Raw genomic sequence first — 12414 nt, 5'->3', positions numbered from 1 at the left:
CATGACAACAAGTGAATTAATTTCAGATTCTACAATAGAATATAAAAAAATGTGATTTAGTGGAAACAACTTACTAGGGATGAAAGCGGTGTGGATAATTCCCGCATCCGATCCGAATCCGAATTACGAGGATATGGATTAAACTTTTAGGTATCCGTGAGGATATGGATAATCCGCATCCAATTGTGTGCGGATGTGGAGGAGGATATGGTATTGGCAATATCCGGTGGATATGGATTATCCGACAATTTAAAGAGGATTATCTGAACCTCATAAGAGGATATCCGATTATTTTACATAGCCCAAAACAATATAAGCTCAGCCTAGCTAGCCCACACAAGCCATACAAAATATTATAGTCTGGTCAGTTAAGTATTGTGATGAAATCAATGTTTGTGTTCTTTTTAATTTTTCTTGCAACTTTACTTTATGAATTATTATTCATCATAAAGAGCTGAGTAGAAGTGTGTATTATCCGACTATATAAATCCGCATCCGATCCGCTTCCGCTCCGAATCCGTTCCATATCCGATATCCTAAACAATCTACATCCACACCCGTATCCGTCCAATATCCGCTCCGCTCCGAATCCGCAAAAATAAAATGGATCAGGATATGGGAAAGACATTATCCGCACCGCACCGCACCGCACCGCACCGTTTTCATCCCTACAACTTACAGATAAAGTTGCCTTTTCAGATTCTGAAATATTGACCATGCATCTGACTTCATCAAATGTATTGCCACTATTGTTCATTGCTCTTTCAATTATCTTCCAATTTTCTTTGTGGTACCTATAGTGACGGTCCACTTGATCGACAGTCACCCCCATACCGAACTTGTTTAAAGCATCGGCACAAAACATGAGGTGTGCCTTATTGAACTTAAATCCTGTATGTTCTTTTTTCATATAGTCCAAGCACCAATCTAGCATTCTAGCATGTACTTCGTCTGATCCTCATGCCAGTTCAGCGACCTCACACGAGAGGATGCAAGAGCATCAACCTTAGCCTTTCCCTTGGACATGGCTGATTTCCATACAGCACACAATTAATTAAAATCAAAGCAATGAAGACATTACAACATGCAGGAAAATATAGTATAGCAGTGAAGACAATAGTAGACAGTAGCAAGAATCACTCTTATATAAATATATAGGTCAAGTTCCACACATGAAAGTACACATTACAAGAAAAAACATGCAAGTCAACAGCACATTGGTTACATAATTAGTTCAACCTAATTGAGAGCTGCTCCTACTTTATCTTCCCACATCCTTTGAGCCATCCCATCTCTTTTTCTAGCCCATGCTACATTTTCTTGATGTGTATCACTACGATTTCTTATACTTCGAGGCAGGGTTGAGTACCAAGTAGCATCATCATAAACATACTCATCAGGACCGTCCATTAAGATCCAATTATGAAGCGCACAACAAGCCATCACAATTTTGACTTGTGTTTTCAAAGGGAAGAATGGCTGACTTGCAAAGATTTTGAAACGATTCTTGAGGGTACCAAATGCTCGTTCAACAGTAGTTCTAAGTGAGGAATGGAGATGATTAAATAATTCCTTGGGGCTCTCCGGCTCCCTGGTCCCCTTAAACTCTTTTAGGTGATATCGGGTACCACGGTATGGGGGGAGTACACCAGGCCTTGCTGCATATCCAGCATCAGCTAGGAAATATTTGCCTACATCATTGTTTTTTAGAAACAAATTAGCTAAGAGTATAGGTGAAGTTTTATATTGAAATTGTTAGGATATAATGGGGCATTCCTACCTTCTGGTATTTTAAGCCCATTAGGACGTGATAGAGCATCTTGTAGCACATAAGAATCATGGGCTGATCCTTCCCATCCAGCAAGAACATATATGAATCTTAGGTCAAAATCAACTGCTGCTAGCACATTTTGGCTGGTCATATTTTTTCTACCCCTGAACCGATTTTGCATATGGAAAGGTACACATGCTGGTATATGTGTACCATCCAAAGCTCCTATGCATCCCTACGAAAATAATTTTTGAAGGAAAATTAGATTACCATGACACCTAAATTAAACTCGAAACATTGATTAGCAATTTTGATGTACCTCAAAGTAAGGTTGAAATCTGCCTGAGGCACTGGTAATCTTTGAATGTGTCTCTACAGATCTGATACGTATGAGGTCTCGAGCAAGGGTACAAAGAGCATCTAAAACATGATGGAAATACCTACTAACAGTTTCACTTGACCTCATGAAATCAAAACCAATTGACCTGTTTGACCAACGTTGCCCAACACAATGGATAAACATGGCAGCTTGTTCCTCTATAGTCACATGAAAAGTTCATCACATAGTTTATGGAAGACAACTTTCCTCATACGCAACTCATTTAAGCAATGGGCCTCGATACCATGATATAACCGATTAAGACGTGACAATCTTTCAACATCTCTATCTATCATCGGAGCATAAGTTATGACCTTTCTTCTTTTTCTTGATTTATTAATCCTATACAAATGCAAGGCCAGACATACAAGAATACCAGCAATTAATCTTCTCCTCCACATATAGTGGCAGTACTCCAAGTAATACTACAAGTACAATTTTCTTTGACCCATCTAAAACATATGTTCAAAAAAAGATGAAATCAGTAATAAAGAATCATCTACCAGCACATGCATATATTATCTAATAGAATAACTCATCTTGCAAGACTACAGGCAAAAAGGAAGAGCCTTGAGTTCACCGGATCTCAACATTATTTTCTCCATCACAAAAAAATCAATAGCGGGGGGGGGGGGGGGGGGGGGGGGATGGATTTATACCTTCTTTGGCTGCAGGAGGTTGTCGTGCCAGAACCTTCTTTAGCCGCAGGGACTGATTGCCGCGCCTCACTCAACACCAAGAGATGATGGACCTTCACCTTTGCCTTGTTGCAGATCTACACACAGGGAAGAAAACCAAAGATTAATAGACATGGCAATGGGAGCCATGCGAGTAGGGTGGACATGACCTGCCTGGAACTCCGGCCGACCTTGGCCTTGGCACCCGGCGGCGCTGGCCCTGGTCTCGGCGGCGCGGACCCCCGGGCGCGGCGGCGTGCGGCCCACCGGCGCGGCGTCGCGCGGCCCCCGGGCGCGGCGGTTGCGCGGGGACCCCTCGGCGCGGGCTCGCCCTGGCGGCGCGGCGGCACGTGGCTCCCGGGAGGCGGCGACGCGGGCTTGCCCTGGCGGCGCGACGGGGATGGACGGGGCAGAGGGGTTGGGTTCGTGAGGGTCGCGAGGAAGAAGAGAGACAAGGAAGGTCTGGAACTCTGGATGGATAAGGAAGCGCGAAGCTGTGGGGATTTGTTTATCGATGGAGGGAACTTTTTTTTTAACCTGGAAAGCAAGTTTCTATCATATACCAGCTCCGGGGAGGTCCACACTGGTGACAAATGAGGGGACTTGCTCAGGAAAACCGTGGAGCCAGAGCCAACCATGCTCGCCCCATGCGTTCAAGGCGATCAGCCACCTTGTTGCAACCCCTCGGACAATGCCGAATCTCACAATGATCAAAGTAGTTGCTGATAATCTCCCTGATTTGTATGAAGAGGCCCCCATCCACACTCATATCCAGATCCTCTGATGTTAGTCCCTTCACAAAATCTATAGCATCAGTCTCTAAAATGATTCTTGCCATTTCCAATTGATATACTCTTTCCAGACTGTGTAATGCAGCCAGCGCTTCAGCTTGCAAGGGACCAGCCACTCTAATAAGATTGCCACATCCTCCTTCTAGGAATTGTCCTCTGCTGTCTCTCGCCACAAAACCCCAACCAGCTTTTCCTTTATCTTTATTAAAAGAACCATCAATGTTAATCTTATACATGTTAATCGGAGGAGGCTCCCATCTATCTTGCTTGCAGAATTGGCCTGGAACTTTTGTATTCTCCTTTCTCCCCAGTTTTGTAATATAGTACGTCACTGATGAACACACTTAAGTGGCTGTGGGCCTTTTCTCCCCTGCATTCACCTTATTTCGCACAGACCACCACCTCCAAAGAAGAACAACAATCTGTAATTGAACTGGCCTTGTCAATGACCAAATCTTTAGCATCATATCTTTGCCCGATTGGCAAGCGGCAAGAACTCGACGACATTCTTCCAAATTCAGCAATCTCCAGCATTCCTTAACTTTCTTGCATTTGAAAAACAGATGTCCACAGTCCTCATCCAATATGAGAACTTTTCGTGGCCGCCATAGCCCTCACGGCGGCAAAATCGCCCGCCACCGATTTGCGGCGAAAATCTGAGGCGGGAGGTGTCGGTGGCGATGGCGTGCTGTAAATGAATCACAAACCAAACACCTACCAAAATCACGTGGCACACATATGGCCCCGTTTGGGAGGGCTCCGGCGGCTCCGGCACTGTAGCATCACTGTAGCACAGAGCCGGCGGAGCCACCCAAACCTGGCTTCGGGGGCTTCAGTGAACAGTACGCGTGTCAGTGAGAGAAGGGGAGAGGAGGTAGGCGGAGCCGCTTCGGTGCACAGTAGTGCTACAGTAGATTTGGCAGTGGAGCCGGAGCCGGCCGGAGCGCTTCCAAACAAGGCCATAAACTTAGGCATGGCAACTGATGGCCAGCAACCAAACAGCCTCTAAAGTCAACCTCTCGCCCCGGAAGGAAGAAAGAAGAAGCCAGTGGCTGTGTTTAGTTCCTCCAAAGTTTCTAAACTTTCCGTCACATCGAAATCACATCGAAACATTAAATATAGCAAATAATACATGCATAGAACACTAAATGTGGGTAAACAAAACAACTTATTGCACAGTTTGGATGTACGTTGCGAGATGAATCTTTTGAGCCTAGTTAGCCCATGGTAGGATAATATTTACCACATACAAATGAAATGTGCTACAGTACTTTCAGCTTTACTTTTTATAAACTTTTCGCATCTAAACACAGCCAGTGTCAGGAAGGATTGCAGAGGTAAAGAGGCTACGTCTAGGAGAAGACCGAGGAACCAGCAGACTCGAATCCGACAAGAGGGACAGGGGAAGGACATCCCTTGGGCCCATCCTCCCTTATGTAGACGTCATTCTGCACGACCCCCGTTACAGTACAAGGGAGACGAGAGGGAAGGAGGAGAAAGACCAAAGTACCCCTGAGCGCCATACGTAAGTACGGAAAAAATCCCATAAAGGATAGATGGGATAGAGAGAGGGGCAAAAGTGTAATCTTCGGCCAACAGTGGGGTCTGCCTACCGTGTATAAATAGATCCCTGGACCCATGTTGTAAGGTAGAACACATATGAGTAGTTAAGAGCATTCCGTACTGTGTCCCCGTAGCCCCTCGGAACCCCTTCGGTTCCGGTGCCCCTTCTCTTAGGGTGCGTTTGGTTCAGGAGTCTACTGGGATGGAGCCGCTCCATGTCATGTTTGGATGAAGAGCGTAGGAACGGAGCGGTTCCGAGGAGCGAATATTCGCTCAAGATTCGGGACGGCTCGATCCCACAAAATCGACCCAACCGAGCCGTCCCACTTCGACGCCGTCCCGCTCCGTGAGGAGGGAGCGCATCTCGGGCGCGGTGGGGGCGACGGCCTGCACGCCGACGAAGCTCGATAGGCGGACCGGGGGGCGGAGGTGCTCCGCGGCAGCGGCGCGTCGGAACTGAGACGGAGGGGCTCAGCGGGGCCAGCGTGGGGGACCGAGGGCGGAGGTGCTTCGCGGCGCACCGGAGGCGGTGGGGCTCGGCGGCGGTGGCGCCGGGGACGGAGGGCGGAGGTGCTTCGCGGCGGACCGGAGGCGGAGGCAGAGCTCAGGCCGGCATGGAGCAGGGCGCGGAGGCCGTGCTCCGGTCGGGGCGGAGCTCGGGCCGAGGCAGAGCATGGCACGGAGGCGGAGCTCGGGCCGGCGCGGAGCACGACTCGGAGGCAGAGCGCGGGCCTGGGCGGATCTCGGCGCGGAGGCGGAGCACCGGTGTCGCAGGGGCAGAGCTCGGCGCGGATGCAGAACTCGGGCTGGGCTGGTACTCGGCGCGGGGATGGAGCTCCAGCGGGAGCAGAGCGCGGGCGGCGCGTGGATGTGAGACTGGGAGGCGCGGGAGCGGAGCGCGGGCGGCACGTGGAGGCGAGACCGGGAGGGATGGAGGCCGGCGGAGCAGAGGAAGGAGGAGCCATGGCTGCAGAGGGAAATAGGAGGGAGGAAGAAGATGATCGAGTCACCGACAAGCGGGACCCACGTAACGGTGCTTGATGGTGTAAGGACAGCTCCATCCTCGCGCCTCCAACCAAACAAGAAATGGAGCCGTTCCATCCCTCTAACCAAACACGTAGCATAGAATCATCCCATCCCTAAAATCTGAAATGGAGCTGTTCCATCCTACCTCGCTCTCCAACCAAACGCACCCTTACTATTTGGACTTTGTATTCTGTGGTTTGAAATTATTTTGAGCGTCAGAATAAGAAGTAGAACTAAGGAATCCTGATCCTTTGCTGGGTGGCGTGCCATGCTCGAAACTGGAGCAGATGGATGTAATAGTGGATCGGATAACAGATTCTAAGATGGCAATGCATTAACTTTCTCGTGGGAAAGGATGGAGGTACTATACCAAAAAAACAAATGATGCAGAAATAGAATCTGCACCCAATACTGTTTCCATCTGATGGATTCATGATTCATCAAGCATAAACTAGCGGCTACTCATGTGAATTTTTATGTGCAATTGCAGTAGAGCCAGCCGTAATCACAGACCTAGACAGGTCAATTTGAAAGGGAGGCACCACAAAGGAAATTTTGGAGTGGAAATGGCTCTATCATACGACTAGAAGTAGAGGCTAAACAAATGAACCGTAAGAAAACACTAGGTGGGTCAAATATCTTAACAGAATTTAGTAACTATACTGTCTGCTCGTTCAATTATATACTTGCCACAGCCTCAACTACTGCTAATGCAATCAAGCAAGCTCAAGCAAGCAGTACAAACACACAGCAGCAAAACTGTGGTTTTGCATACAAAGATTTTTCCATCACAGCCGGCTGGTATTGACAAAGAACCACAAATGAGAATCAGTCAAAATTTCATCTCTTTGTTAAACTTATTCTGAATCCATCAAAGCTGCCTACCATTACAACCAATTAACCTGATCACTAAATATAACTTAAAAAAAAAACATGAACTCTAGCTGCACCGGCACATCAATCAATCAGACATAATGCTTCAAATGGAAGCTAGGTCTCTACACGGTCTCAGTTTGTGACATCAGGCTTTTGATACACAGCTTCCAGACATTCTTTGGCACGATGAACCTTTGACTGAATATAGAAGCTCCCATTCTTGGCATTCCTCTCAAACATCGTGTCATACTTCTGCACAGTATTATTAGAGAGAGAAATTTGAAGTTAGATCTTGCTCAGGCCATAGTTGTACACATGATTCTAACTGTATGAATCTAATTCATATGAAATCAATACAAAATAGAACAGCTACATAAATAAATTTTGTACATCATGATATATTATCACAGACCTGAACGATCTCTTCCCAAGACGATTTTTCACTGATACCAAGTATCTGCCGGGCTTCTTGCTCGGTCATGACCTTGCTAGACCGTCTAATACCGTTTATAGCTTCTTGAGCAGCTCCTGTTTTGTTTGCATCTAAAAGAAAAAATTAGAAACGATCAGTTCTATTTTGAAAGTATATGGCTCATGGATAATGTAGCCATGAAGATGTTTTCTGAATGAAAACCAATTCCTCATAGACAAATGATGTTCGAGGATTAAGTAGGTCAGCAAAGGTATTTAATTTCAATTATTGTCATATACAGAACCTAATCAATTCAGTCAAAATCAGGGTACACAAAATGTCCCAAACACAGAGCCTAAAACTACTCAAGACACTTGCAGGCAAACCAAAGCTATGTATCAGAGTTTGATTTAATAAAAAGCGATGTCAGGTTTTGACTTCATAAGTATGAAATTAGATTTTGTACACATGTGCGTTTATTAGTCAGGTGCTTGATACACCCTTCAATACTAAAATGAGTCATTAATATATCCTACTGACAGAGACAGCCATATTATGGAACTCACCACACACTTGTTGGTTTACTGATGCAGAATTGTTTAAAGGAACTAACAGTTTTTTTTTTTGCATTTTAACAACAGAGCACACAAAGCAATATCTCGGTGCCCCTAAATCCAAGTACCTGGTAGGCTGGTACCACAATGGATGGATAGTGGCTACACAGTTACAATCATAGAAACACAACCAAAAATATGACAAATCGAACAAACCCTAAAAATGTGCCTTTTGGGAACATTATAAGCTGCAGAATACATATGAAAACAAGTGGCGGACCGAGAGAGAGGGAGGGAGGGAGCAGTTTTTTTTAATCTCTGATTTGCATTTTAACTAGCACCGTTGCTACAAATAATAACCCAAATCTTAGGAACAAGGAAGGGGACGTCTGATTACTCAGGCACCCGTACATCAGAAGTTCAGCACCACCCAAATTGGCACAGCCTAGGCAACCAGGCAAGAGGACTAAAAATTATACAACAACCAAAAAGAGCTGCCTACAACTATAGTCACTGGCAATTACTATATCCATCAGTCACTGATCCAGAGAAACGCACACCGTTTTGGGCATTGTGTAAACAACCGAGTAGCCCGAAAGTTGGATTTTTGGGCAATGCAAGAGGTGGAGCACTCACTGACAATGGCTTGGCGATAAGCCTGGAGCATGGCCCTACCCACCACGGTTCCGCCCATGACGATCAGATTGGCGAGGAGCCTGCCCGCCTGTAAAATCAGAGGCGTCACAGCGTCAGGCGCGGGATTAACGTCAAAAGGACCCGGAGCCGGAGCGCACGAACAAATCGCTGGCATAAAATCGAATCGTGAAAGGAATAAGCAAACCAGCGTACCATGGCGGTGTATGCCCTCCTGCTGCGGCGACGGCGGCGGCGGCGGCGGCGGGGGAGCCCTAGGGGCTAGGTGCGACCTCGAGGTGGGCGCTCGCGGGGGCCGTCGGTGAATCGCTAGGAGGGGGGGTCACCCCTGCGGGACGGCTACGGCCTACGGGCTTCGATTTGCTGAGGAAATTGACGGCTCCGACCTCCGCGGACCGCGGCTTTCCTCTTGCTCCCCGTGGGGATGAGCGCGGCGGATGGCCGGATGGAAGGCGGAGGCGGGCAGGCAGCGGCCGGCGAATGGGGAAGGGCCGAAGGGGCGGACAGGCGGCGGCGGCCGGCGAATGGGGAAGGGCCGAAGGGGCGGACAGGCGGCGGCGGCGGCGAATGGCGAGGCGGGCGGCAAGCCCGCGAATGGCGAGGCGGGCCGCGGGCAGAGCGGACGCGGACCGTGCACGGGAATCGGCGGCTTGCGGATCTCGGCCTCTCGGTCTGTCCTGTGAGGATTGGATGTGGGCGGAGGGCCGGTGCTGTGTATGATGGGCATGGGCCGTCACATTGGGCCCCTTTCACATAATCTGGTGATTTTTTGAAAAACGGATGCTTGTGAAGCAACTTCAGTTTTCTCCATAACACCTATACTGAAGATAGATATATTTAAATTCCTCCCATCAAGGTATGAATTTAAGAGATTTTTTCCAGATTTATTGAGGTCATCTTAAAAGCAAACAGCTTAACCGAAGTCTAAAACATAGCATTCTTTGAGGAATTTTTATTTCAAATATACAATAGATTTCTTGTCAAATCTAAATAAAATGAGTTGTTTGTGGTTCAATCTATACCATGATTTTTAGATTCATCTAAGTATTTTTTATCAGATTTATGAATATAGGTTGAAAGAATTACACCTATTACCCCTCCAACGGGCGACATGCTCCTCTAGGGGCGACACCTTCATGTCGCCCACCCAACGGGTGACTTCAATTTTTTTTTATTTTTGCTAATAAAATATTAAAAAATATATAAAAAAATCCGCAGTCGGCAGGATGATCGCCAGCAGGAATCATCACCCTAATAAAGAGTCATGTCCTGGTCTGGGAGCCTCAGCTACGTGTGGCTGCTGCAGGGCCCTGCTGCTGCGGCGGCGCTTAGAATGAAGAAAGGATACTGGGAAGTGGCTTGGAACAGAGTGCGTGTCTAATTTTCCCTAGAGCGATTGAAGAAGCACTACTCCAAGAAAACACATTGGCAGATTATACTTATTCTGGTACCCACGCATACATATATGATGATAGGGTTTCCATGAACCAGCGGTCACCCATTCCTTGCAATGTGGATATAACATCAGTCAGTTGGATTCATCAATCCTGAATGACTGTGGAAACACTGTTGGTGTAGCTGTCCTCCTATATATACCACAGACTAGCTGAATGTGCCTTTTGTAGGCATTACTATATATCAGCTAATTGCATGGAAGATATATAAACTATGCAACCTTTTTTTTCCGAACATTATAAACTATGCAACCTTACACATACTTTGTGTTTGCTTCTTGTTTTCAGAAGCAATATCCGGTGTAGAATATTGGAGGAAAGCAAATTCCAATGACATGGTGCCTTAGATTGGAGGATAGAAAAAACCATGTGCATTTCTTTAGAAGTTTGTTCAAGAACCAACATTAAAACTGGGAAATAGCTAGCATCCTTCTACTCTATTATAAAGAATCCAGCCTAAGTATTCTAATAATGGGACCACCCATTCTTGCTTGTTTCTTGATGTTGTTTCCTGGTATTTCAGCTGAAGAACCAAGTGGGGTTTATACCCTTGTGATTTTGGTGATTAATGCCAACATAGTAATTGGGACTAACCAAGTGTGCTAGTGTGCAAGGTTTAGTCTCAGGGATGCTTAGGAAAAGGAAGCCATCAAAGCCCGGATCAAAGAAAGCTTGAATTGGAGAAGATCCTGTCGAGAAGAATGCACCGGATGGTGCACCGGGCGCACCGGTGGTAGCACCGGACAACGTCACCGGTCGGCAGGGCCAAGTCAAGACAGTGGAGGGCTTCTTCGTGAAGGCCCGGTGCTGTGCGCACCGGATGGACCGGTGTAAGGATCACCGGGGTGTCCGACCCTAGAGGGAGAGGGGGTGAATAGGGTCGCTATTTTTTTTAACCTAGGGCTCAAACTACTTGCATAAGATAAACCTAACACGTCCTATACATGCTAGTTATGACTAAGGTTTATCTTTCCAATTCTCTACTTACCCCAAAATACTTGCAACCTATAGCCAATCCTAAACAAACTAACTAGGAAAGTAAAGGCACGCAAGATAAAGTAAATGCGGAAACGTAATATGGTAAGTAAAGAGGTAAGTGCAAGAGGAATGCAAACTCCCGAGTAGACACGGTCATGTAACGTGGTTCGACACAAACGCCTACGTCCACGGGACACCGAGGCTCTTCCGATCACCGTCTTGCACTACGCCACCAAGGCGATGCCGGCAAGCAAAGGCAAGTGCCCACAAGACAACGAGTCTCGTGCACCGCCACCGTCTCTCTCGGTCACCCAGCCGAAATCCACTACGGAGCTTCTCCACCAAGGAGGGGGTCTCCTCTTCCCCCCGCACAAAGTGTCGTTGCCACTCCTGTTGTCGGTCGAAACCCACCGGCGAGCAGCGACAGGCAACACGAAGAGCCGGGAGGTCGCCGGGGCACTAGCAGGCACTGCTCCCTCGTCGACGGCCCGCAATTCCAGCAACGCGCCGCGGCTTGTGAAGACGCAGGGCGTGCCACCTGACCTATACCCGATCAGGAAGGTGCGGACGTGCTTGCGATGATTGACCTGCATACACAAACACGTGGAAACGTAAGTCCGAGCCGTAGTCGGCTCCCCGGGACGACTCTTGCATCGGCTTTAAAGAGCCGATCGAGTCCCGGTGTCAGATGGGATCTGTTGCATCCGGATATTGATAGATAAAGCAAATAACTATAAAACTGCTTCAGTTAAATCTAATCGATCTAATCCACAACGGTAAAAGCTTCACTGCTAGATCGGAACGTCCTACACGTAACTGGGCCTAATGAACGTAACAGATATCTAAACCATAACAAAAAACAGAGGCCTAAGAACTAGCAAGAGCCGATTCCCGGATCAATTCCCTGTTAAAGCTAAGATAAAGCATCTAAAACACCACCGGATCATCCAATCCGTTTGCAAGGCCTAACCTAGCAGATATTACGCCAACTCTCAAGAATAAGAGCAAACCGTGACAGATCAGATCTACTAAACATAAAAGAAGCAGGGTATCGTCTCTGTGCAACTAATCCTATATGACAAGAACTAGCATAAGATTAAAATGTGACTGCACAGAGACAACATGATATTCGTAGATGATAAACAACAAGGCACGATAAATCTACTAGAAGCCATGCTACGAACATCAAGATAACAAGCATTACTCGCCATCAAAAACGCTTCAGTACGAGTAATACCAAGGTAAAAGCAAGAACAACGCTGCCCTGATCGCGAGGAGC

General features: G+C 47.1%; 2 protein-coding genes across 2 annotated transcripts; both read right to left on the bottom strand.

The window, feature by feature from the left end:
• Nucleotides 1–1120: 1120 nt before the first annotated feature.
• On the bottom strand, nt 1121–3377 carry LOC120707092 (protein ALP1-like). Its single transcript, XM_039991868.1, has 5 exons — nt 3002–3377; nt 2810–2925; nt 2091–2151; nt 1781–2006; nt 1121–1691 (listed from the first exon to the last, which is right to left on the bottom strand). The coding sequence occupies exons 4-5, from the start codon at nt 1950–1952 to the stop codon at nt 1240–1242; spliced, it is 624 nt and encodes a 207-aa protein (XP_039847802.1). The 5' UTR covers nt 1953–2006; nt 2091–2151; nt 2810–2925; nt 3002–3377; the 3' UTR covers nt 1121–1239.
• Nucleotides 3378–7029: 3652 nt separating this feature from the next.
• On the bottom strand, nt 7030–9258 carry LOC120710627 (mitochondrial import inner membrane translocase subunit PAM16 like 2-like). Its single transcript, XM_039996257.1, has 4 exons — nt 8899–9258; nt 8686–8773; nt 7496–7626; nt 7030–7335 (listed from the first exon to the last, which is right to left on the bottom strand). The coding sequence occupies exons 1-4, from the start codon at nt 8899–8901 to the stop codon at nt 7216–7218; spliced, it is 342 nt and encodes a 113-aa protein (XP_039852191.1). The 5' UTR covers nt 8902–9258; the 3' UTR covers nt 7030–7215.
• Nucleotides 9259–12414: the final 3156 nt, after the last annotated feature.

This window comes from Panicum virgatum, chromosome 5K, assembly GCF_016808335.1.
Source record: "Panicum virgatum strain AP13 chromosome 5K, P.virgatum_v5, whole genome shotgun sequence".
NCBI classification, from domain to species: domain Eukaryota; kingdom Viridiplantae; phylum Streptophyta; class Magnoliopsida; order Poales; family Poaceae; genus Panicum; species Panicum virgatum.
The sequence above is the reverse complement of the archived record's forward strand: the minus strand, read 5'-3'. Positions and strand labels throughout refer to the sequence as shown.

What these genes read in the sequence shown, in the direction of transcription:
- LOC120710627 (XM_039996257.1), bottom strand. An exon ending in TTATCGCCAAGCCATTGTCA is followed by an intron (nt 7,627 to 8,685) that starts GTGAGTGCTCCA and finishes TTTTTCTTTTAG; the next exon opens with ATGCAAACAAAACAGGAGCT. An exon ending in CTTGGGAAGAGATCGTTCAG is followed by an intron (nt 7,336 to 7,495) that starts GTCTGTGATAAT and finishes AATACTGTGCAG; the next exon opens with AAGTATGACACGATGTTTGA.
- LOC120707092 (XM_039991868.1), bottom strand. Translation starts at nt 1,952, where the DNA reads ATGCAAAATCGGTTCAGGGGTAGAAAAAATATGACCAGCCAAAATGTG. An exon ending in TGGGCTTAAAATACCAGAAG is followed by an intron (nt 1,692 to 1,780) that starts GTAGGAATGCCC and finishes ACAATGATGTAG; the next exon opens with GCAAATATTTCCTAGCTGAT.